Source organism: Momordica charantia (assembly GCF_013281855.1).
Source record: "Momordica charantia cultivar OHB3-1 chromosome 8 unlocalized genomic scaffold, Mcharantia_2.0 BLBB01000008.1, whole genome shotgun sequence".
Taxonomy (NCBI): Eukaryota; Viridiplantae; Streptophyta; class Magnoliopsida; order Cucurbitales; family Cucurbitaceae; genus Momordica; species Momordica charantia.
In genome coordinates, this window is record NW_028275166.1 from 32,782,628 (window position 1) to 32,808,212 (window position 25,585).

A 25,585-nucleotide genomic window follows, 5' to 3' on the forward strand; every position below is an offset into this window, starting at 1 on the left:
AATGAAGTTGGACTCTAACTTTTCTTGGGAAAAAAAAATCTTTTAACTTTTACATAAATTTAGAGTATTACGGTAGTATTTACAATTCTCTATAAATAAAAAAGGAAAAAAAATCTAGTGGGATCAATAAGCATTGAAAACAAAATTTACTAGAGAAAAATTATAGTCTAGACGTGTATAATTCTCCTATACTACCTCTCATTTAAGTCATGTCAGTAGAATTTAAGAACAAATAGATTCAACCAAAAAAATTTATAGATAAATAAAGAGATTAAGTACTAATAGAGCACTAAAAATTCCTCCCTCCATCTATCTAAATTGTTTCTCCGAAAAATTTATTGTATTACGATGATATGTACAATTCTCTATACTACTTGGTCCAATAATATTTAAGAATTATTTATAAAAGAAATCGATAGCATGAAGATTGGAACTACGAAAGTACCATCGAAAATTTTTTTAGTACTACATACAATTTGAATGATATTAGTCCAATAATAACTAAAAATAGAATTTATGGATACAACCATAGCACTGGAAATTTTCGGTGGTGGCCTCTCTAAAATGGTAGTCATCTATTAAATACTTAGCTTATCTCTCTCTAGATTAGTATATTATTATTTTGTGCATCTTGAAGACATCAATATTCAATCCTATTCCTAAATTGTCTCCCTCTAAGCTACTTCTCTCTCTAGAACTGTGTGAATTTCAGCTTTCTTTAAACCCACACCAATGTCCTTCTCTTTCTCTCTCTAAGATTTTGTCATGTAGCTTTCTTTAAATCCACACCCATATCCTGTCTTCTCTCTCTGCTCCTCTCCAGTCTCTCCCATTTAGTAAGGAAGAGGAAAAAAGTAATTCTTTAATCTCTTGCAGTTTTCTCTCTCTCTTTGTTTCCTTTGGGGCTGCTAAAGTTTCTTACTTTCTTTCTGAAACTCTGATAACACAAAAACCCAACAATGGAGAAGGCCTTTCCCCATCTCCTTCCCCTTCAGCTTCTGCTTCTGTTTGTCCTCCTTCTGCTGGGGAAACGGTGTCGTTCCCTCTCTCCTCTGTAACTCTCTCAGTCTCAACCCTGTTTTCTTCTTCATCTACTACATTTTCCTCAATCTCTTGGATCCACATTGCTACTTCAAATTTCAGGTACCCCCCTCTCTCTCTCTTGTGGTGCATTGGATCTTTCTGGGTTTTTAACTTAGAAATGAAATGTGGGGTTTCAAGATTTTTGGGGATTTTTTATATATTTTGGTTTGAAATGAGCTGAACATTCTCAGTGTTCTTATTGAAATGAGAAATGTTCCCTTTTATGAGTTTTTAGAGTTTTTTTTCCTCAATTTCTCTCTACATCTCCTCTGTTTTTTTTCTGCCTTTTTGGGTTGAATCTTATAAATTTGGTGGATTGGTTAGTAGGAATGTGCTCTTTTGGCTTTGTTTGAAGATAAGAAGCACTTTTTTTGGAAGGTAAATTTGAGTGGAATCCTTATGATTCAATGTGATTTCTTAGATAATGTGTTTGTTGCTTACTTGAAATTCTAGAAGATTCCATCTCTTATACCTTTGAAATATTGAGTTTATGCTTGGTAAAAGCATAAAACAGATAAGAGTAGCTTCTTAAAGTAGGTTTTGAGACTGTTATGTAATTATACTTTTTCTTTTTGTATAGTCAGAGAAAGGGGGAATTATAAACTGTCCAAATGGAGCAATATGAAATATTGGAGCAAATAGGGAAGGGATCCTTTGGTTCTGCTCTTCTTGTGAGACATAAGCATGAAAAGAAGAAGTAAGAAAATGCAGTTCCAAGTTCTTTTATTTTACTTTATTTTCATGTTATTCTTGCTAATCTCTTCTGTTGAAAACTTCAAATTTTGTGTAGCACATGTTGTTTTGGGTGCATTGTTTTGGTTTTGACCATGCTGATGTTTATATATTAAGGTATGTGTTGAAAAAGATCCGTCTTGCTCGTCAGACCGATAGGTCCCGTAGATCTGCACACCAAGAGGTTGGTGCTCTTTACTCGACATGTTTCTCGAGCTTTTAATAACTTGTCTGGATTTTTAGTTGGATTCTTATGCTGTTACAGTGTGCTTTATAAGTTATAACTCGTTTAGATTCTCTTCTACAACCATAACTGTCTGCTGTGCTTCACAACTTGTTTGGTTTCTTGTCTACTACAATAATAACCATTTCGGTGTGTTTTTTCGGTAAAGCTTAAGTTATGCTTTTATAGAACAATCAATGAGCGTAAGAACCTTAGACTTGCTTTCACTTCACGTGAACATTGGGGAAGTATTTCTTAATTCAAGAACTTTTACCAAATTGAGAGCTAAGCATAGATCATCCATGATTTCGATTACATTTGCGGGTTTCGTAGGCAACATTACGGTCATTTCCAAACTAATCCGTTTCCCTTTCTCTCGTAGATGGAGCTCATATCTAGATTACGAAATCCATTTATTGTGGAGTACAAAGATTCTTGGGTCGAGAAGGTAAATCAAGCTTAAATGGCTGTTGGTTATAACTAATGTTGTTTAATGTTGCCATCTACACTTAAAACCTGTACGGTTTAACGACATCGATGGTAGCTCATCCTTTGTAATGATATGGTCTAACTTCAGTCCGTTTTTTCTTTAACGACAGGGTTGCTATGTGTGCATTATTATAGGTTATTGTGAAGGAGGAGACATGTAAGTTTTATTCTAGCTGAATGTTTATTATGTTGATCACTATATTTTGTAGTACTCATTCATCTATGCTACATTTTTTTTCGAATTCTACAGGGCTGAAGCAATAAAAAAAGCGAGCAGCGTTCATTTCCCGGAAGAGGTTTTTATTTTAATGTTATCAACATTGTTGCAATTTCACCAAATTTATTGCTTTTAATGCATAGTTTGATCATTGTAAAGCACTAAAAATCTCCTTTGTTTTTTTTTTTTTTAATTCCTTTACATCTTTCTTATTCATCTTTAATTTCCTTCTGCAGAAGCTATGCAAGTGGTTAGTTCAACTTCTGATGGCACTCGATTACTTGCATATGAATCATATCCTTCACCGGGACGTTAAGGTTCGATGCATATTTGTTTTTGGCTAACTATATAATTCGGTTTCTAATGTTTGAGTTACTTTTCAATTTTAACCCTGAAATTTTAAGAGTTTCAATTTCATCCTTTTATGTATTGTTTTTTTTCCAATCTAGTCCTTAGTGACATATAACATTAAAATTATTGACGACGACTGAGTTAGAAATACCATCTGTTTTAATTTGATGAATAGTCGTGCTCGCCCGTAAAATAAAAAATTTACCCACATCCTGTGACCTCGTACTTGGTTACTTACCGACCCAAAATGGCTTATTGTTATAGAAAATAGCCACTTTGAAATTCACATATCACCATTCTTTAATTTTTAGTGATAATAAGGATTTAATTGGAAAATAATTTAATCCGTAAGGATGAAATTGAACGTTTTGAAAGATTAGGGATGGAATTGAAAATGGCTACATTTAACCTTTATTGTCTTTTTACTTTTATGATGGATTTATTGTTATGTCAAAGCAAACCATGTTAAACTCTTTCCTAACTATCAATATCTAATGTGTTCAGTGTTCGAATATATTTTTGACTAAAGATCGGGACATACGCCTTGGTACGTAAAATCTTTCCTCCCACACAACCAATATACATATAATCAAATTTCAGGACAGCTGTTGATTGAACATAATTTTGATAAAACTTCACATTGGTGAAACAGGTGACTTTGGACTAGCAAAAATGTTGACATCAGATGATCTCGCCTCCTCCGTATGAAATTCGATGCATTACTTTCTTTTCATAAGAAATTCTGTTACCAATAATACATCAATTGATCAATTTATTAGTTGTGTATTAATATTCATGAGGTTTCATCTCAAAACCAATTGGTTATAAGAAGAGTAGTCCATGTCTATTATAAACTATTGTTAGGTCCCCTATCTTTTCAATGTGGGATCCTTAACAGTTTTTACTGTTGTGATATCCTATTATTGTCCTTTAAAACACTTGGTGCGATAACGCAGGTTGTAGGAACTCCGAGCTATATGTGTCCGGAACTTCTTGCTGATATACCTTATGGTTCAAAGTCAGATATTTGGTCTTTAGGTAGGAAGAACCGAACTCGACTACGAACCTTATTTGGCTATTTCGACTAAAAATGACTTTTTACATCTGTTTTCCAGGATGCTGTATATATGAGATGACTGCTCTAAAGCCTGCATTTAAAGCATTTGTAAGTTTCGACGTCATTTGTTCTCGTTCTGGAATTATGACAGATACAAGTCGATTCTAGCATTTCCTTATCTTTGGGAGCTTGATTGATGTTATCATAAGATATTCAATTCTTTTACACTTCTTGTTCAGTGAAGTTGTTAAGCTGATAGATTCTGAACTTTTCCAACTTTGGTGGCTCATGAGCATTAGATAACTCCATTCTAACCATAATTAGTGTGAATGTTTTGATTTTGTTTTTTCTTGACAAAATTGGGGGACCCACTCCCTACATTATTATGCTCATTGGTCTGCTTTACCTACCACAAAGCAGCTAAAGGAGACAACAAAGATTTTAAATTATTAAGGCCCGTTTTTACTTTTTAGAAATTATACTTGTTTTCTCACAATTTATTTGGTATATTTTTCACCTTTCTTCATAACACATTTTTCACCCCACGGTAAGCTTTATACCTCGGAGCTTGTTCAAATATTCCAATCAGGACCAAGCATAATTAGTGGAATTGTTAAGACAACTAGGGAGGCAAAATGCTTTAGTATAGATATAAATGCAGTTATGTAGACATATCTCGGTGGTTGTGATTCCCAAATCTGATGCTTACGCTTTACATGTTCATCGTCTTTTCATTTTAGCCCTTGTTTTTTTTTTAATATTTTTGTGGTTCGGAATTAAGCCAAGACTATTGCATTTTAGAATGTCTAGCACTTAAAAAAATACTTATTTTAAGTATGATAATTGAAATTAGGTGACTTTTGGATGGCCTCATTGTAATTTGGTCAATTTCTTTTGAAGCTTATTTGTGTAGAATGGTTATATCTTTAATTTCTCTGATTATCATCATGTCTTTTGAGCAGGATATGCAAGCACTTATCAACAAAATTAACAAGTCCATAGTGGCTCCTCTTCCAACAAAATACTCTGGTGCATTGTAAGCCTTTTTCCTCCTTTTATACTTCATATTGTTCTGCATTATTGTCGATCTAACCGCTTTCCTCTTCGGTTTCCAGTCGAGGTCTCGTCAAAAGCATGCTGCGCAAAAACCCAGAACTTCGGCCGAGTGTATGCATTATCCTCCTTTTACACTCTACTCAGATATGAACACATTTGAAAAGCCATCTTGGTTTTCAGTGTGATCTGATCTGACCTATTATTTGATACTCCTGTTTTCTTATTCAATTGAAATACGTTGCATTTTCGTCCATCAACTGTCATACTTATTTCATTTTGCTACCTAAACTTTTAATTATTTTATTTTATGCCCTTTGCCTTCAAATGTTCTGTTGTAGTCCCCCAATTCTTGCATACAATACTATTTTATTCCTTACCTCTAATTTTTCATTAATCATCTAACTAGATCCCAATTCTATTTGGCAGGCTGGGGAGCTACTTGGTCACCCTCATTTGCAGCCTTACATTGTTCAGATTCACCTCAAACTGAATAGTCCGAGACGCAATACATTACCAGCGCTCTGGCCCGAACCCAATTATATGAAGAAGACGAGGTTTTCGGAGCCCTTGCCCAATAAGCGACATTCTTTAAGCAATGATCGAGCTATAAATCCAAGTGTTTCTGTAATAGAGTATGATTCTCTCAGCTCAACACAGGAGATACATGATACACAAAACTACGCAAGTTGCAAACCCTCTGCTGGTGGCAACCGTGGGGGAGCAGGGATTCACAAAACGCCTTCCAAGTCTGAGCCTAATGCTAAAACTTCACGTCTTCTATCAAAAGCTTATGTGACTCCGAAAAAATGGGCAGAACCATTGAAAAACAACCGAAAGTTGGTGAGTTGAGCTGATCTTAAAGCCTTCATGGTCTAGCTTATTAATAACAATTATGGTAACTGAGGCCTCATCTTTGTTTGTTGTAGCTTCCGGTTTCATCTACTCCGAATAAATCTCATGTCCGTCGAGCGTCTTTCCCATTGCATACAAAAGCTGCCACTGATCAAAGCCCTTGCAGACAGGATGTCGGTATTCTTCATCATATCAAATCCCCGGATGTCTCAGTGAACTCTCCTCGAATCGACAGGATTGCTGAATTCCCTCTAGCATCATATGACGATACTTTTCTTCCCGTTCGCCGAGCTTCGCTGCCGTCCATGCATGGATCAACCAGCTCCTTGCAGCACATCGATTGTTCTATAACCAAAGACAAATGTACGATCCAAGTTTGTGACAAGGTTTGTTCAACTCCTGGTTACACCAACGCATGGCAGGGTATTCAATGCAGCTTATTTCAAGACGACCGAGAGGCAAGAAGTGATTCCTCCGATCAGAATGCAACTGCCGGGGCATCAAGCCATACCTCATCCGACTTACGGCGATGCCATTTCGATACATCGTCGTTACACCAGAGAGCTGAGGCTTTGGAAGGGCTGCTCGAGTTTAGTGCGAGATTGCTGCAGCAGGAGAGGTACGAGGAGCTTGGGGTGTTGCTGAAGCCATTCGGGCCCGGAAAGGTCTCCCCAAGGGAAACTGCCATCTGGTTGAGTAAGAGCTTCAAAGAGAACACTATCAAGCAGGAAACGTAATCGCTCTCGATGTATGATAGCATAACTGCAATAGAATTTCTTAGCATATGATCTAGAGTCGGGGCATTTTCTCGAGATATAATTGTCACTTAGGCAGATACTGAGAAGGAGATGAAAATATCTTTTTATTGTAGATTAAAATTCTTTTAGTTTGACAGACGATGTAGCGAGTGGCGGTTATTTGTTATAGTTTTAGCTCATTAGTAGTAGCTGATATGCAACATATCTGTTGTAGGAATGTAAATTTACAGCAGTTCAGATAGGTAAGATGGTCTCAGTTTTAGTGGCTGTTCTATTGTTTCGAGTAGAAATGAACTCAGAATGGATAAATTAGGATTTTGTTTGGGAGTTAGAGTTCAAATTAAACAGCCTTTTTTTGGTCTCGAAAAGAAATTAGCCATTTGATGAAAAATTTGCACTCTTTCTTACTGCTTTCTCCAAGACAATTGAAGTTGTTCTTCCGTTGTCATTACGAAGGAATCGATAGTGATTTCAAGTATACAGAATATCATAGAAACCCGATCAAGTATACAGAATATCATAGAAACCCGATCAATTTCGATGGAACTAAGCTAGATAATCAAGGTAGGTCGTCGGGACGACTAAGTTTGCTGCTAGTAGAGTCACCATCTCTGGTCTTTGCTGCTTTTTTTAACTGATAAAGCTTCATGAACCAACCGCTGTTGTGATTTTCATAACCCTTATGCTTCAGGTTTTGTGAATAGCTTTGGATTTGATCATTCATTGGCAAACTCGTTCTGCCAACTGTTTCTGTTTGCTTGCTCTTCATCCATATGCTCGAACCGGGTGGTCGTTGTTTTGGTTCACTCTGTGATCGGACTTTTGCCCTGGACGATTCCGTCTTAGCCATATAATGTGGATATAAGGGATAGTCATGAGGCATAGAGTCTGAATTCCTTGGCTGATCCATGGAAAATAAGGCTGATTCAGCAGCTGGTTTGGACACCAAAACATAGTACTCGGAAGTGTTCGGTTCTATAGGGATGGAGTCATTTTTGTGCCGATGCTGCCTCTTTGGGATCGAAAGATTTCGTCTACAAATATATGCATTAGGCTCATTTTCTATCAGTTCGATTTGAGAATGACTTATATGGCTGCTTTTGCTCTTATATGGTCTCCAATGTTCATTGAGATTCATGTACAACCTCTCCTGAATAAGAAAAGTCAAGAAAATCGATAAACGAAGTGAAATGGGTACTCATAGAATGAACGTTTTCGTGCAAGTTTTCTAGTAAGTAGAAAACGCTATGAGATGAATCGTAAGTTTACTTTGTATGCTTTTTCGAGATTGATGTTAACAAGATGTCTATGTCGACTCCTTTCGAGAAGCTCTTCCTCCTCGAGCAGTTGGATCCGATTCGACCGAGCCCGAACTTGGATTGCCATCAAAGCTTGCAGGCTCTTCAGGGTAGCAGCCGTTTGTTTTCTCACAAGATGGCCTCTCACAAGTGCTTGTATCTTAACCAGTGCCCTTAAAGCATGCAATGCTTTCCTTGCCTACAACAACATAATCAAATCACAACTTTTGGGTGAAATTTTTTATTGCAAAATTTAACTAAAACACACAAAATAAAGTCAGAAAAGACCTGTTGGGTCAAGTATCATGTAAAAAAAGGTTTTTTTATTTATGCATTTTACTTTAATCCACTTTAATCCATGTATTTAATGTAACAATCCACACTAGTAAGTAAAAAGCTCGTACAACATGCATTACGAGAAAACTAATATAGTTTGTCTCCAACGTCTATATGATAAATCAAAGTATCGTGTCAACTTTCACGTGATGCCACTTTACTTTTCAGTTATATCTAAGTGCATAATTACCATAAAAGACTAAACCGAAGCTAACGTAGCCCAGAACAAATAAAAGTATGAATACAAGTAACACAGTACAGAGACTAAAATCGTAATTCATCATAAATAGAAAGACACGAAGTCGAGAAACCGTAGACAGGGGAAAGGAAAAAAACTCGTTACCAAATGAGACCGATACGCGGACTGGATCGTCGTAGCAGCAGCGTTTTGAACATCTGATGGTGGCTTCCTCTGTGCTGCTATGGCCACCTGCTTCAGAGCTTCAATGGTGTCAATGGAGTCAGATTTAGAAAGCTTGTGAGTTAGAAGAAGATTGTTATTGGTTGATGACTTTCTAAAACTCCATTTTAGCTTCAAATTTTCAGAATCAGAAGAAGAATAAGAACCAATTTTCTTCTTCTTCTTCTTGGGATTCTCTTCCTTTTTCCCAACAAGAAAATTCACTATCCATTTTCCTGCCTTCCTCATCTTGGCTGAGAAAAATCTCAAATGGGTTTTTGAAATAATTTCAAAAAGTTCAAATTTTGATCTTCAAATTCAAAATGGTGTGGGACTAAGAAAACTTTTTTTTCTTTCCATTTTTATACATGACTTGTTGGAACTGTTGACTTCTAAACCAATGTTCTTTTTCTTCTTAATTTGACTTTTTTTGTTCTTTTGATTTGTGTTCTTATGTTGTTTGTCCACTTTTTCTTTGGCCTGCAGATTTTTTTTTTCTATGGTTTAGCCATTTGCCACAATCATGAAGAATTTGAAGGGATCATAACTTTCATATTGATTGAAACTTGTAAACCAATGGTTTAAATCCTTATTTTAGTCTCCAAATTTTACATAATGATCCATTAAAATCATTGTTTTCTAAATGATCCATTAAAATCATTATTGTTTTCTAATTTTCATTGCGTTTGGAGTCGTCGCAAATTGAAAAACAAGTGGTCTAAAATTTATGTTAATAAGAGTATGACAATTGACAACTTGACTCACTATTTAAGATATATATTATCGATCAAAATGTCAAAAGTTTGAATGTGCACCCTTACATGTAGTTGAAATTAAAAAAATAAAATCTCTTATAACGATTTAGGGAACAAATATAAAATACTTTAAAGTAAATGGACTAAAATGAAATAAGAAAAAATTTGAAGTACTAAAATGAAAAGTAAACTTAAAATAAGTTTTTTCATTGCCAATATTAAGTGAACTTTGCAACTTAATTGGAATTGGATTAAAATAAATTAGTTTGAGTGTTGTTAAGATTTTGAAAGTATTTAATATTTATTACATTTTCATTCGAATAAGAAACACCAATTATTCTCAATGACCCAAATGGCAAGGGTAGTTGGGAAAAGAAAAATCAAACATGTCTACGGACTAAATTTAATATGAATTAATCCCAAAATTTTTGAAGTTATAAAACTTACATTTCACCCCTCAAGTTATTAACTATTTAATAAATTAGGGCTCAAAAGTTTTTAATTTGAAAATTGATATTTTATTAATTTCAAACAAAATTGAACCTTCAATTTGCAATTGTCCACCAAAGGACAGTCAGTGTCGTAAGTTATTGATTGAAGATAAAGTGAGCTAATGAATTTAAAGAGTTAAAAAGATAATATAAGTATAACCATAATCGATAATAATTTATCAATAATATAAATTATTGAATCAATGATTTATAATGTATTGAATAGTTTGGACTACTAGGTATTAAATTTCGATTTCCATCCATATTTTTATGTGTCTGTATTGACACGAGAATGTAAATCGACATTTTCATAGTATAAAATATAATTCAATGAAATATCATTAATATGGATATAATATTAGTATTAATAAAATTTTAAACTTATTTTATGTTTATTTGTTAATTTAAATATTGTTATGAATTTTTCTACTTATAAATATTTTTCTAAAATATCCATCAAGTTTGAAATGAAAACAAAAAAAAAAAAAGACGCTTTTCAAATTTTGTATTATGTTGGGTTAAATGGTAAAAATAATTTTAAAAATTCTAAAAATACTTAATTATTTTTTTAAAACAAAATTCTAAAAGTTTTTTTAGAAGCATTTCACTTTATACTACTCTAAAAAATAAAGTCATTTCAAATTTGCTTGTAAAAATTTCTTATAGATACTCATCTATTGAATTTCTTGTACATATTTATCTGTGTTGGGCTCTAATAATTTATCATCCACTCTCAAAGAAAATGTGTGTCACTGTAATAAATTCAATTTTATTGTTTCTTAAAAATCTTTCTTAAAATTGAGAAAGGAAAAACATGAACAGTTACTAAACATCACTAAATAGGCTCTAAATTTTTACCTAATTTAACTTAATAATTATACCATTATATATATATATATATATATATATATATATATTAAAAAAAAACTTGAAGTGGTTTAAGGCCTAAGGATGTTGGAAGCAAGCTTCTACTTTAGGTGGAATAACTAATAATTAAAGGGCCTCAATTATTGACCAATTGGCTACCATAATAATTAAATTTGATAGCCTTGTAGTTGAATATTGAAGTTATATCTCACACTAAAAAAGGTAATGAAACCAAATGTCTTTGAATTTAATTTTATTGTAACCTTATTTCATAATTAAACCAAAGTTTTGTGCTATTGACCTATTTTCTTGTACATACTTTGACTTGTTTATCAAATCCTAAATATTCAATTTCCCGACCCTTTATTTATTATTATTTTAGTACCTACATTGCACGTCATTCTTTTTATTTTTGTCTATTAAATTTGTTTCGAATGATCAGTTAAAACCTATGTGATAATATTTTTATTTCTTATTTCCTATTTTTAATTTATGTCTTTTGTTTCGTGCTTTTTAAGAAAGAATAAGGAAAAAAAAAAGAGTTTGATAATTATTCGTTGTTTACTTATTTATTTTCATTCAAAAAAGATTTATTTAGTAAGCTCCTTGTTTGATCAAACTTTAAATAAAAAAATGTTTTTAAAAATAAATATTCAAAATTTAAGTATTTATTATGTATTTTATAATTTTTAACTACATTTTTTTATAACAAAGTTTATAATTGTACAATTTTTGTATGAAAATATAAAACACATTCCAAACCAAGCACACAATTAATCAATTTACTTAGAAAGAGTGCCATATAAATACAACCACACATCTATCATCCTCCTATAATCTTTGCCTTTCTTTTGAAGATACTTATGATTAAATATTAATAAACCCACACTTCTGTAAATAAATTAGAAGTAGTCGTAACATATTATTAGTGACAATGTTAAACCGTCATTGTAATTTAAGATGACACTTAAGTAGATTGTTGTCATAACTTGAAATAAAAACTAAAATAGATAATGATCACGAAGAACATGTCTTGTAACATTCTCGTTTCTAGTTTCTCATTTCCAAATATACGCGTTTGGTAACATTTGTTATTTATTGTTTCTCGTCTAAAGAAACATTTCTAGAAATTTTGGAAACAACAAAATCAAGGTTTAATTTTTATTGTTTTTTACTTACAAAATTCATAATAAATATTAAACGATAAATATAGCATAATTTTTTTTAAATATTTAATTTCAAAAATTAATTATTTTAATTAAAAAATGATAACCAAACACATGTTTTTTATTTTTTCCAATAAAAAAATAAAAGAAAACAATAAACAGCTATTCAAACCCAATTTTATTTTTATTTATTAAAAACGAAAAGCGGGAAACAACCAATCAAAACATTACCAAATAAATCCAAAGTCTCGTGATATCTGTAATATATATTACAATTTGTATATGGTAGACACCAATTTTTCCAAATTTTCAAATATTGTACCCTAATTTTCAAACATTCTATTTCTACTCAAACTCATATATGATGACACTTGAAAGAAAGAATAATATTGAAATTTTCTAGAGAGAAGACAAAGAAGCTAAAACTAACTCATTTAAGGCATCTTGAATATATAAAAAAGAAATCATCTTCCACTCTTTTGAAAACTTCAAACTCTCCCCCATTATTTCATCTTCTTCTCTATTATTCTATATATAATATCCTTTGCTTCCTATTACTCTATACATCTCTCTTTCTCCTCCATTTTTTTCTCTCTCTAGAGGAAGCCATGGCAGCTTTCTCTCATCGCGCTACTCATCTTCTCACCATCCTCTTTCTATTGGTTTCCATCGGTGCTGTCATGGCAGACGGACCATTTCCGTTCTTCGGTGAGTCTCATCTCTTTGTATTTCTCGTTTCCCAGTTTTTGATTTATTCTTTTTGGAAAGAGAATATAGACCAATTTTGTTCTGAAAAATAAAACTTTTTGTCTATGTTCTAAACAAAATATTTCAAATTATTTTTTAAGTATATTTCATTATTTTTAATGTATTTGTTATAAAAATGATAAACTAATCTTTTTATTTATATTTTTAAACATTTAGATATTGAATAGGAAAAAAAAAGGTTTTGTTAATTTTAAAAATCTGTACACAAATTTGAAATATTTTCTTTAAAGACGAGAAACAAGAAACAATGATAAAAAAGAAACTGAGAAACAATAGAAATATTGTTCCTCGGCTCTCCGATAGACTTTTGTTGTTTTAAAAATTTATGTATAATTTTAGAGATTTTTATAATACAATAATGAGAGTAGAGAATTCAACCTTAGACGATTTATCTATCAAACTAAATTTAAAAAGACTGTCAACACGAACATAGTGAGCTAAGAAATATTATCATTTCTCCAAAGATCGAGAGCTGGTTCAATTATCCCCTACATCAAAAAAATTGAATCTAACCCTTTTGAAAACATTTCTTAAGAAATTAGAACAGAACTGAATGACTCGAAAACAAGAAATAGAAATCTTAAAGAAACTTGAGGTTTATTTACCTTTATTTGTTTGAAAATTTGCAGAGAAAGTGTGCGAAGAAGTGAACTGCGGGAAGGGAAATTGCACGGCGGACGCCGGATATCCGTTCGGATTCATCTGCAACTGCGATTCCGGCTGGAAGCGGACTCGCGACAACGACGACGATCTCACCTTCCTCCCTTGCGTCATTCCTAATTGTACTTCTTCTCTCTCTCTACATAATTTAATCTCTCTGAATCCAATTCCATGGCGATTCTCTGTTCCGATCTCTGTTTTTCTTCTTCTTCTGCAGGTTCTCTCAACTACGGCTGCCAGCCGGCGCCGCCGCCGGTGCCGGACAAGACCGTTCCCAGAAACTCCTCCTTCTTCGATCGTAAGTCATTTTCCCGGAAAATCCCCTCCAATTTTCTTTCTTCCTCGCTTTCCCGCAAAATTTGCAGCGGTTTCTCCACTTCTGCTGTGCCGTATATTTTTCATTTTAGTCCTTATATTTAGGCTAAATATACGTTTCTCAAATTTTTCAATTTAGTTTCCTACTTATTAACATTTTTCAGTTATATACTTTTTCTTTTTTAATTCGTGAATGCTAAAATGATCTCATGATAGATTTACATGAGATAATGTTTAACGATTTTTCCTGAAATTTAGAGAAACAGATTAGGTAAATTAAGACATAAAAAGTAGAAATTTTTACTAGTTCTTAAAAATAGGAGGAATTAGGAACTTTTCTCTTCTAATACATTTCTTAAATTTCTACCTAACTCACTAACCATCATATCAGTCAATTTTAACCTTCGTTAACAAAAATAATATACTTAAAAAATCTTAAAACACACCGAACTAAATTGAAAATTTAAAAACAATAGGAACTAAATTAAAAAAATAGTCAAATATTATAAAAATATATATTTAGTATTATATTTAATTAAGTTTCTCGTTAAAAAGAACATTGTTAAAAGAATGTGAAAGATTTAGTTAAAGTATAGAGGTTATATTAAAAGATTGTAAAATTATACCGATCAAATTGAAAACGAGTGAGTTCGCAGGGACTAAATGATAATTTTTCTTTTTGGTTGTTGCAGCTTGCTACTGGGCTTACTGTGGAGAAGGAGAGTGTGTTAAGAACAAAACTTACACACACACATGTTCATGCAACCCTGGCTACTACAATCTCCTCAACACCTCTGCCTTCCCTTGCTACAGTGATTGTAAGATTATTTCATCATTTTCCGACCGCTTTCTAAGTCGGTTTTTAATTTCACTTTTGTCTCGATTTTTAGTCTTTATACTTGTCGTTGTTCTCCGATGACTTGTGGGGCTAGGGGTGAAAGGCCAACCATCTCGTTTTTTACTAAATTAAGAAACACGGGTGGAGAGCATTAAGATCTAGAACTTCATAACGTCAATGCATTTGATTTGCATTGGGTTATGGTGGAGTTCAGAGGCGAAAGGTCATGGGGAGATACCGTCTGTGATCAATGGATCTCCAAAATGATGAATGAGATTGTGACACTATGCGACTTGGAGGACATAAGATTGATGGGACAAATTAAACCAAAAGGATTTTCGACGTAAAGAGATTTAGTAGGCGATAAGTAGTTCATAAGTACAATGGAACAAGTTTCAAAGCTACTTGCACCTATCTAGTCTGATCGTTTAGCGGCTCTTTCTAAGAGACGGCCCGTGTCATCTCTTTCTTTCTTTGTAGTTTTAAAGTCGTTTGTTTCTCGGAGTTATTATGGTAGGTGAATATATTCATATGCATGGTTGGAGGTTAGAAAATGATTTTATTGTACTTTTCTTGATTATTTGTTCTGTTATTTTATAGGTACAATTGGATCGGATTGTGCAAAGCTTGGGATTAAAGTTGCAAATGTGAATTCTACTGGTAATGGAAATGGTCGAGGCACAGGGCAAGGTGAGTTATATTATACAATTGTTTTCAAAATTTTAAGAAACTGTCCTTTTTGGAAAGCACGCATCTTCGTATTGATCCCCAATAAAAATTTGACGATTTTTAGTTTCTTTTTTTGGAAAAAATATTTTTCTCCATTTCTATCTCCTACTTATAAAAAATTCAATAGTAGTCAGTAAAAAATAGGTGTGGACCGTAACTACATACATTTTCAAAAATATAATTTTTTTAATTAAAATAATTAGCCATAGTTCATAAAAATGTTTGTAAAAATTAGGCAAAATAACTTGTTAATAAATAAAAAAAGTTTTAATTGATATTACGTGATATCAAGAAATATCATGAAGAGATTGGAATTGCCTTTTTCTATTTTTAAATAGAGGTGAATGGGAAAAGTTGTGTGCAATTAAAAACACGAAATTGAATGTTTCAACATATTTTAAACTTAAATTCAAGTTAAAAATGACCCACACCATGACATTATACAATAATTTATTTACCATTAAATAAAATACTTATCTTCTCTAAGAAAAATATAAATAGTTAAATAAATTATATAGTTTTTATTTTTTTTTTATAATTATAGTGGTTTGTTAAAGGTCAAAGTTCAACCACATGGCTCTTTGTATTCTACAATCTTTCTTTGTTAATTGATTATGAAGAAAAAATTTTATGACTGATTATTATTTAATTAATGTTAAAATTTAAGGAACAATTAGAATTATTGGTTTAATTTATATAAATGACAATGATATGGTAATTAAAAGTCAAAGTAATATTTTTTTTTAGTTCAAATCTTTCTAATCTATAGGAAATAAAGAAGAGGAGTTGTTATAGAAGGCTTGTAAATATGGACAATTTCAAACTCTTGGGAAAATTTTAAAAATAAAAATCATCAATTATTAATTTTTTAATATTTTTAATTCAAGTCATCAAATATGCCTTGCACACATCTCTATCTCTGTATGTTGAAAAAGATATGCAAATTAATTTCTATTTTTGCCACATATTATATATTTCTTTCTAAATTTTGACTCTATGACATTGCAACCAAGTCCACCACATGTTTCATCAAGAACTCCTATGTTTCCATAAGTAACCTAGCTATAAAAAAGACAATGAAAATGTTGACATATTTAATTTATATGTTATCATATTTTTTCTATTAGCTCTTGGCTTTCTTTTATATATAAGAATTGAGAACACATTTCAAATTTATTATTAACAAAAAAAGGTTTAAGAATTGGAATTTTTTTCAAAAAAAAGAAAAAAGAAAAGCAAAAATAAAATCATAAGGAGATGTGTTGACTCCCTGTTCTGACAAGTTTGCATACTTCGTCTTTGAATTGTATATAGGAATAAAAAGTTTCAATTAAGTTACTTACACTATGTTTGGGGAAGAGAATACCCTGGACACGTGGAGGACCCCTATTGGTGCTCCAAGATGACTCATGAGTCATGCCCAGCTCGGACGGCCGAGATCACCACCATAAGTATGAGGGCCGAGGTGAACCTGGCCGAGGTCCAACCTACCGGGAAGCTCGGTGGGGGCCGATGTGAGCTACTGTCAGCGGCGTGATTATCGGGTGTAACCGTCGGTCCCGACACCGCTGGTTGGGTTCTCTAGAGAATCGGTCATCCCGGAGGGTTGCATCGACTTGCCGGTCACGCTTGGGCAGGACCAAACTCAGGTCACCCAAATGGCTGAGTTCGTGGTAATTGACGGTAGATCGGCCTATAACGCCATCTTTGAGAGACCTATCATCCACTCATTTCGGGCCCTTCCCTCAACACTTCATCAAGTTTTGAAGTATTCCACCCCCAATGGCGTGGGCACGGTCCGAGGAGAACAGACCGCTTCGAGGGAGTGCTATGCCTCCGCACTCAAAGGCTCATCGGTCTGCGCCCTTGAAACTCTCGCCAGTAGGGATGGGACGCTCGAGTTCGAGGCCGACCTGCCGAGGAGGGAGTTTGCCGCACCCACTGAGGGGGTCAAGCTTGTTCCTCTGCTTAGTCTCGAGAAGCAAGTAAGCATAGGAACCAAGCTGGGGGCCACCGACAGAGAGGAGCTAATCCACTTCCTCAGATCCAACTCGGATGTCTTTGCATGGTCCCATGAGGACATGCCTGGCATTGACCCAAAAATTATGACGCATCGCCTCAGCATAGATCCGTCATTCCGACCTGTAAAGCAAAAAAGAAGACCTATAAACAAAGAGCGGAGTGATGTAATTGTTGAGGAAGTTAGCAAACTTTTGAAAGCTAAATACATAAGAGAAATTTCGTATCCCGAGTGGCTCTCCAATGTTGTATTAGTTAAAAAATCTAACGGAAAGTGGAGAATGTGCGTAGATTTTACGAACTTAAATAAGGCATGCCCGAAGGATTGCTTCCCACTGCCGAGGATTGATCAGCTCGTGGACACCACAGCCGGGCACGAACTGCTCACCTTCATGGACGCCTACTCTGGGTACAACCAAATCAAGATGCATGTCCCAGATCAAGATCATACCGCATTCATAACAGACCAAGGTCTGTATTGTTACAAGGTCATGCCTTTCGGTTTAAATAACGCAGGAGCGACCTACCAGAGAATGGTGAACAAAATGTTCGCCAAGCAGATCGGCCGGAATATGGAGGTGTATGTGGACGACATGCTCGTCAAGAGCAAGCAGTCGAAGTCGCATCTCTCCGATCTGAACGAAGCCTTCGAGGTTCTGAGGACATATCAAATGAAGCTCAACCCAGCTAAATGTGCCTTTGGAGTCTCTTCGGGAAAATTCCTTGGCTTCATGGTGAACAACCGGGGAATCGAGGCCAACCCCGAAAAGATTAAAGCCGTGATCGAGATGGAGGCACCTAAGACGCTGAAGCAGCTTCAGTGCCTCAATGGCAGGATTGCGGCCCTGAACCGGTTTGTTTCAAGATCGACAGATAAGTGCCTTCCTTTCTTCAAAGTCCTACGAAAGAAAGGGCCGTTTGAATGGACAGCGGAGTGCGAACAAGCATTTCAGCAATTGAAGAGCTACCTCTGTTCGGCACCTTTGCTCGCGAAGCCCATGCCGGGGGACAAGCTCCAATTGTACTTAGCAGTGTCTGACAGTGCCGTCAGCTCGGCCCTAATCAGGCAAGAGGAAGCGCGACAAAACCCGGTCTACTACACAAGCAAGGCTATGACCGAAGCCGAGACTAGATACCCTCAGATGGAAAAGTTGGCTCTCGCATTAGTCACCTCGGCCCGACGGCTTAGACCATACTTCTAAGCCCATACTGTGGTGGTGCTCACTAACTTGCCCATAAAAAACATCTTCCATAAGCCAGAAGCTTCTGGACGCCTGATGAAGTGGGCAATGGAGCTAAGTGAGTACGACATCCAGTTCGAACCCAGAACTGCGTTGAAAGGACAAGCAGCGGCAGATTTCATAGCCGAGCTCACACCACCTTCCGAGCTGAGCGAGTCCGACCTACAGTGGACAATCTATGTCGACAGATCCTCCAATGAGAAGGGGTGCGGGGCCGGAGTCCTCTTGCTCGGACCGGGAGGCGAGCGATTTGAGTATGCCTTGCGGTTCGGCTTCCGGACTTCCAATAACGAGGCTGAGTATGAAGCATTTATTGCCGGTCTACGAATCGCCAGAGCATTGGGGGCCTCTTGTGTTAAGGTCTTCAGCGACTCCCAGCTGGTTGTGAGCCAGATTAAGGAAGAGTACCAAGCCAAAGACTCCCGAATGGAGAAGTATTTGGGCAAGGTCAGATCGTACATCGCCCAGTTTCGAACTTACGAAGTAAGCCGGGTCCCCCGAGCAGAAAATTCTAATGCCGACGCCTTAACCAAGTTAGCATCAGCGTACGAGACCGACCTGGCCAGGTCGGTTCCCGTCGAGATCTTAGATAATCCCTCGATCTCAGAGCCAGATCTGATGGAGATCGACGCTCTAGAGTCCTCATGGATGGACCCGATTGCGGACTTTATTAGGGGTAATTCACCACAAGACCCCAAGGAGCGCAGAAAGTTGGCAAGGTGAGCAGCTCGGTTCGTGGTCCGAGGTGGAGCATTGTACCGACGCGGCTTTTCCCTGCCTCTATTGAGATGCCTAACCCCTGAAGAGGGCCTGTACGTCCTCAGAGAAATCCACGAAGGAGTGTGCGGCAATCACTCAGGCGCCCGGTCGCTGTCAGCCAAAGTGATCCGACAAGGATACTATTGGCCGACCCTCAACCAGGACGCCAAGAAGTTCGTTAGAACTTGCGACAATTGCCAACGCTACGGAAACATAATCCACCAACCTCCCGAGCTGCTCACCCCCATCTCGGCCCCGTGGCAATTCGGGTAGTGGGGGGTAGATATCATTGGTCCTTTCCCTTTGGGCAAAGGCCAAACCAAGTTCGCTGTGGTTGCTGTGGATTACTTCACAAAGTGGGTCGAGGCCGAGGCGCTCTCCCACATAACGGAATCCAGAGTCACGTCCTTCGTATGGACAAATATCATATGTTGCTTTGGTATACCGCAGGCCATTGTGACAGACAATGGGAAGCAGTTTGACAACGCCAAGTTCAAAGACTTTTGTAGCAAGCTTGGCATAAGTCACCTTAGCTCGTCCCCCGCACATCCGCAAGCAAATGGACAGGTGGAGGCAGTGAACAAGATCATCAAGTGAGGCATCAAACTTAGACTGGACTCCAAGAAAGGCAGGTGGGCCGAGGAGCTACCAGAGGTTCTATGGTCGTACCGGACCACCCAAAGAGAATCGACGGGTGAGACCCCGTTCTCCCTGGCCTTCGGCTCCGAAGCTGTAGTCCCAGTTGAGATCGGCATGCCATCTGACAGAGTAGAGCATTACGAGCCTACAGCAAATGAGGAAGAGCTGCTCCTCAACCTCGACTTGTTGGAAGAAAGAAGAGCAATGTCGCAGCTACGCCTGGCGGAATATCAGGGCAGAATGGCCATACACTACAACGTCCGTGTTCGACCTCGAACCTTCCAGGTCGGACATCTGGTTCTAAGGAAGGTCCAAACCCATGTGGGTGCCCTTGACCCGACCTGGGAGGGGCCGTTTGAAGTCAAGGGAATAGTCCGACCTGGGACGTACGTGTTGGCCGATCTGAAAGGAGACGTCCTCGCGCACCCATGGAACGCGGAGCCCCTGAAGCGTTATTATCCTTGAAATGCCGAAATGGTTTTCAATGGATCTGTAAAAACTGTTTCAAAAGAATTATGATCGGAATAAACGTGATGATTTAATTTCATGATTCCGAGTTCGACCAGAAATTAAATGGGGGCCACGGACTCCCACACGATCACATTCCAGCAGTCGATAAAAGTTTAATCCTCCAAAACCTAAGGGTACGAGGTACGATGCCAAAACCACTGATGAACTTAAAATTCAAACCTTCAAGGTAAAGGGACGATGTGAAAAGTTCAAAATGATCAAGCCTTTGAACTTGAGGGTACGAGGTGCGATATGAAGAACCGCTACGGACTTAGCATTTTAGCCTTTTAACGTTTTTTAAGTTGAGGGTGCAATGTTAAAAAATCCAGAGTTGGTGCAATGTATTGAATACTAGACAGAGATTCGAATTCAAAATTTCAAGTATTTTTGAAGGCGCGACCTCAAAAGTACGAGGTGCGAGGTGACATTGGCTTTAGCTTAAAGAAAAAGCAAAGAACGGAAGGCAACAAAGTAAAAACAAATGGGAGCCTCTTTATTGAATGGAGAGCAGAGCCAAGGCTTATAGACCTTGCAGCTCTGCCCTGACACTTACAAACAAAGGAGAAGAGAAGAAAGACAGAGAAAGGTCTCATGAAGGATGATCGCCTAAGAGCCTGCCTGAGGAGCACCCTCATGAGTGGTGCCGACCTGGTCCTCTTCGAGATCGGAGTAGTCAGAGTCCAGATCTCTGACATACTTATCCACCAACGCTTGAGGGCCAGGGGTGCCGCCAGGCCCAGACGCCCACTGCTCAGCATACCTCTTTTTCAGACCACTGAGATCGATCTGAAGGTCAGGCATGTCGGAAGCAATGCCCTTCATGAGGAACTTGAAGCCCGCGTCAGAGAAGTCTTTGGCAAATCCATCGAAGTCAGGATGTTGCCTAAACGATTCCTTCAATAGGACTCCATTACTGAGACGCTCCTTCGCCGTCTTCAGCTCGGCAGTCGCATGCTTCAGCTCCTCATCCTTCGCTTCAAGCGCCTGGAGCATGTCGTCCTTCTCCTTCAGGAGTTGGAACTTCTCCTTCTCCAAGCCCCTGGTGATAGCATGGGCAGCTCGGAGCTGGGCCTTACGTCTATCCTCTTCCTTCTTCAGCAGCTCGGCCTTGGTCTCCACCTCGGCCTTCAAAATTTCCACCTCAGAGTGAGCCTTCAGCAGCTCATCCTTCATGGTGGAGGAAGCAGCCTCCAAGGCAGCAGAGAACTCCTCTTTCTCCCTCGCTGCCAGAACTTCCCTCCCATCCAGCTCGACCTTTACAGCCAGAGCCGATTGAATGGAAGCAACAAACGCCTGAGAAAAGGTACAAAGAAGAAAATTAGACCGAGCTACCTGTTAGGTAAATTGAGCAAAAATGGAGACACTAGTCTTACCTCAGCGGCGTAGTCGATGGTCCTCTGCAGAACGGACCCTGGGTCACTTACAAATTTGGACGCCCTCCTTAGGCAGCGATCCAAACTTGCGGCCGAGATGCGGGACACCTGGTCCCTCACCCCAGAACTTGACGGCTCAACTCTGAACCGTGCCGTCACATCGGACGTCCCGCCCATCCTGGCCTCAGGATCGTCCACCCGATCTGCGAAGCTCGCAGGCAAGATCCCACGAGCTCCGACCTCCAAGGGGGAGGTGGTCTTCTTCTTCTTCCTCCTTCGCTTCAGAGGGACTTCCTCCCTCACCTCCTCGCCCAAGGGCGAGACGTCCACCGCCTCAATCTGATCCCTGGGGCGCTTCTCCCTCGAAGGACCCCCAGAAGACTCCAGCTCGATCACTGGGGTTGGATCTTCCGAGGCTGGCCCTACCACAGCAGGAGTGGCAGGTTTCGAACTCTGGGCGGCCTCAAGAGCATGGGCTCGGCCCTTGGACTTGCGTTTCACGTTGCTTGCAAATCCGCAAACCATGGCTGCAAAACAAAGGAAAGAAATCAGCACAAAGTTAGAGGAAAAGGAAGGGGTAGCAAGCTCGGCATACCTAATTCGGAGTTCGGCCTTGAGGATTCAATGGGACGAACTGCAGGGTTGTAATCTAGCAGCCCGGACTCAAGCAGTAGCTTGTCGGTCACCAAGGTTCCGACCTTCCTACCCCTCGGAAAATGCTCCTTATAATATTTCAACGTGTCGAAGGAGGCTTGCGTAAGCTCGGGGACTGGTCGGATTGAAACTGCACGAAGACAAAATCCGAGTTAGACCTGAATGACAGGAAAGAAAATCACAAAAAGTAAGAACTACTCCGTACCTAGGTTCCCAAACCTAGTGGGAACGTCAAAGAAGGAACGACCTGACTCGTCCTTTGCAAGCCATTCCTCAGAAGCGTAGAACCACTTCCTCACCCATCCCTTGATGGAGGTCGACCCCTTAACTATACCGCCTGCGCCTTTCCTTGCGCATTTATAGAACCGACCAGGCTTCTTAGCTATCCTTTTCGCTTCGAAGCACGCGAGGAGCTGGTTTACGTCCAACAGCTCGGCCTCTTCACTATCCCGAGCTCCTAGCCAAAAAAGGATGGCCAAAGCGAAAATGACACCCCACCCATTGGGGGCCACTTGAGCCGGAGCCAACCCAGTCTGGAAGAGAAAATCTTGGACAAAAGGGTGAAGGGGAAGTCTGAGGCCGTACTCAAACATTTTGAAGTAGAGAGTGACCCATCCCTCTAGAGGATTGTCAGCTCTCTCCCCCTCCTCCGGAATCCTAAGGAGGATGTTCTCAGGGATAGCGAACCCCCTACGAAGGGATCCGAGGTAGTGCTCAGGTATCCTAGAAGGGTATTCCAAACCCTGACCCGAGGTGGAGGCATCACTATCCTCCCCGTCATCGGAGAGCCTAAAGTTTTCTATCTCCTCAAGCTCGGACTCTAACCTACGAGCTAAAATCCTCATCGGATCCTAAGTTGCTGCTAAAAGAGGACGACATGGCAACTACGTTCGAAAGAGAAAGTGAGGGAAGAGACCGACCTACCAAGGGTTCGAGCTACCTTCAGATCGAACTCCAAGAATTCAGGGAACGTAAGGTATGACCTGAAGGATTGGGGATATTTATAGCTCGTCGGAAAAATTTCCCCACCGTACACGTGTAATCAACGAGCGGCTAGGATCCTCCCTAAGATCAGAAGCGTCGGAATATTTGAATATTCCGACGATAAATCTACCGCAACGGTTATATTTTCCCACGAATAGGAAGTCGCCACGCGTCCAAAGCAAGTCGAATGAACTTCTCTGCCAGGTTGAGATCGGACCAGACAGAGAGGGGGTCAATGTTTGGGGAAGAGAATACCCTGGACACGTGGAGGACCCCTATTGGTGCTCCAAGATGACTCATGAGTCATGCCCAGCTCAGACGGCCGAGATCACCACCATAAGTATGAGGGCCGAGGTGAACCTGGCCGAGGTCCGATCTACCGGGAAGCTCGGTGGGGGCCGATGTGAGCTACTGTCAGCGGCGTGATTATCGGGTGTAACCGTCGGTCCCGAGATTACCGGGTGTAACCGACGGTCCCGAGATTACCGGGTGTAACCGTCGCGAGATTAGCGGGACTACCACCCATAAGTAGAGGACCTCACTCCGCGATCAGGTACGATGATTTTCTGACCTCGAACTAAGCTGAGAATCCGACCTATACTGACTTGATCGTCGGAGTGCTCACCTTTTCGTGCAGGTCCGCCTAAGTATTCAGATCGGTCCGGAGGCCGAGTTCGAGCTGCAATCTGAAATACACTGTTGTGCATATCCTTGCATAAACACATTATAATATTTTTCAGTTTAGTTTATGGATCGGTAAATGTTAAAATATGCTAATGACAAATTTGCATGACATAATACTTAGCAAATTGACAAAAATTTTAGTAGAGAAAAAAGTAAAGAAAACCGAAATATCTAATTTGGATGAAGAATTAGAAAATTTCCTCTCTTAAAATGAAGTATTATGCCAAGTAAGTTAATCATAAGTTAATTTTAACATTTACCAACGAGGATGAACTAAATTGAAAAATCTTAAGATCAGACTAAATTGAAACCCTTTAAACAATGGGGACTAAATTGAAAAAACTTCTGAACATTAAAGGAATAGAGCTTGGGAAAAAAATTGGATTGGTGTAGAATTTTTTCTTCTAGGACAACAAATATGAGTAGTACTTCTAGTCTAACCCATAAATTTGTGTAGCTTGTCCCTAATTTTGGGGTGAGCAAACCCACTGATCACACAATCACATATATCCTTGAAAATTACGAAAATCTAATTTTAAACCCTAAGTTTTAATTAATGTTGTTTCCTTGTAGGAAACTCCATTGTACCAGGAAAGTTTCAGAGTGTGGCCATGGCAATCATATTTTCCATGGCTATGGAGCTTTGGAACTAGCAGCTCCTTCAACATATAATATATATATAATTGATATTCATTATGGTTGATACTTTAGTTTCATATTATTATTCTTATTATATTATGTGTTGAGGGTTGCTTTTTTATATGTAATAAATAAATAAATGTCACTCGTCATATTGGAGGTGCTGTGCTTTTGTGTTATGTTGTGTACAGATATTATTGTACTATATTATGATCTAATATTTACTGGTTTTCTGTTTATCTCTCTCTCTCTCAGTTATTGAAAAAAAAAGAGGGAAATAGTTTAGCTTATGCAGTCAAACAGCTCTCTCTCTCAGTTATTGAAAAAAAAAAGAGGGAAATAGTTTAGCTTATGCAGTCAAACCGCTAACACTAGCATAGCACTAGCATAGTTCAGTGGTAATTGACACATGTCTCTGATTTTATTCATTTTAGTATCTGTATTTTCAAAACGTCTATTTTATTTCTTGTACATAAAAAAAGATCATTTTGATCTCTATTTGTAAAATTTTAACACGAATTTTATAAATTATGAAAATCTTTTAATACATATTTATGGTTATATTTCAAAAAATTTAGTGAGTGGAGTGATGTTAAAATTGTGATGTAAACAAATGATATAAAAATGAAAATTTAAAGGATC

General features: G+C 37.8%; 3 protein-coding genes across 5 annotated transcripts; 2 read left to right on the plus strand and 1 right to left on the minus strand.

The window, feature by feature from the left end:
* Window positions 1-760: 760 nt before the first annotated feature.
* Window positions 761-7,141, plus strand: NEK2 (NIMA-related kinase 2). 3 transcript variants are annotated; one of them, XM_022287508.2, is made up of 16 exons: window positions 761-1,143; window positions 1,408-1,461; window positions 1,664-1,780; window positions 1,933-1,999; window positions 2,421-2,486; window positions 2,638-2,684; window positions 2,778-2,823; window positions 2,981-3,061; window positions 3,600-3,642; window positions 3,748-3,797; window positions 4,052-4,133; window positions 4,211-4,260; window positions 5,115-5,188; window positions 5,268-5,319; window positions 5,635-6,048; window positions 6,135-7,141. In XM_022287508.2, the coding sequence occupies exons 3-16, from the start codon at window positions 1,695-1,697 to the stop codon at window positions 6,795-6,797; spliced, it is 1,821 nt and encodes a 606-aa protein (XP_022143200.1). In that variant the 5' UTR covers window positions 761-1,143; window positions 1,408-1,461; window positions 1,664-1,694; the 3' UTR covers window positions 6,798-7,141. The 3 variants fall into 3 exon arrangements, with proteins under 3 accessions (XP_022143200.1, XP_022143199.1, XP_022143198.1); XM_022287507.2 differs by having other exon boundaries at window positions 1,411-1,461; XM_022287506.2 differs by lacking the exon at window positions 1,408-1,461 and having other exon boundaries at window positions 763-1,143.
* A 141-nt stretch (window positions 7,142-7,282) lies between these two features.
* On the minus strand, window positions 7,283-9,144 carry LOC111012945 (protein IQ-DOMAIN 14-like). Its single transcript, XM_088127871.1, has 3 exons — window positions 8,796-9,144; window positions 8,088-8,315; window positions 7,283-7,968 (listed from the first exon to the last, which is right to left on the minus strand). The coding sequence occupies exons 1-3, from the start codon at window positions 9,099-9,101 to the stop codon at window positions 7,378-7,380; spliced, it is 1,125 nt and encodes a 374-aa protein (XP_087983997.1). The 5' UTR covers window positions 9,102-9,144; the 3' UTR covers window positions 7,283-7,377.
* Window positions 9,145-12,634: 3,490 nt separating this feature from the next.
* LOC111013088 (uncharacterized) lies at window positions 12,635-25,182 on the plus strand. The gene is made up of 6 exons (XM_022287460.2): window positions 12,635-12,839; window positions 13,529-13,681; window positions 13,777-13,857; window positions 14,567-14,692; window positions 15,313-15,402; window positions 24,878-25,182. The coding sequence occupies exons 1-6, from the start codon at window positions 12,740-12,742 to the stop codon at window positions 24,955-24,957; spliced, it is 630 nt and encodes a 209-aa protein (XP_022143152.1). The 5' UTR covers window positions 12,635-12,739; the 3' UTR covers window positions 24,958-25,182.
* The last annotated feature ends 403 nt before the right edge of the window (window positions 25,183-25,585 follow it).

What these genes read in the sequence shown, in the direction of transcription:
- LOC111013088 (XM_022287460.2), top strand. Translation starts at nt 12,740, where the DNA reads ATGGCAGCTTTCTCTCATCGCGCTACTCATCTTCTCACCATCCTCTTT. An exon ending in AAACTCCTCCTTCTTCGATC is followed by an intron (nt 13,858 to 14,566) that starts GTAAGTCATTTT and finishes TGGTTGTTGCAG; the next exon opens with CTTGCTACTGGGCTTACTGT. An exon ending in CTTCCCTTGCTACAGTGATT is followed by an intron (nt 14,693 to 15,312) that starts GTAAGATTATTT and finishes GTTATTTTATAG; the next exon opens with GTACAATTGGATCGGATTGT.
- LOC111012945 (XM_088127871.1), bottom strand. Translation starts at nt 9,101, where the DNA reads ATGAGGAAGGCAGGAAAATGGATAGTGAATTTTCTTGTTGGGAAAAAG. An exon ending in CCGCGTATCGGTCTCATTTG is followed by an intron (nt 8,316 to 8,795) that starts GTAACGAGTTTT and finishes ATGTTGTTGTAG; the next exon opens with GCAAGGAAAGCATTGCATGC. An exon ending in ATCTCGAAAAAGCATACAAA is followed by an intron (nt 7,969 to 8,087) that starts GTAAACTTACGA and finishes TTTCTTATTCAG; the next exon opens with GAGAGGTTGTACATGAATCT.
- NEK2 (XM_022287508.2), top strand. Translation starts at nt 1,695, where the DNA reads ATGGAGCAATATGAAATATTGGAGCAAATAGGGAAGGGATCCTTTGGT. An exon ending in GCGTTCATTTCCCGGAAGAG is followed by an intron (nt 2,824 to 2,980) that starts GTTTTTATTTTA and finishes TTCCTTCTGCAG; the next exon opens with AAGCTATGCAAGTGGTTAGT. An exon ending in AGATCGGGACATACGCCTTG is followed by an intron (nt 3,643 to 3,747) that starts GTACGTAAAATC and finishes TTGGTGAAACAG; the next exon opens with GTGACTTTGGACTAGCAAAA.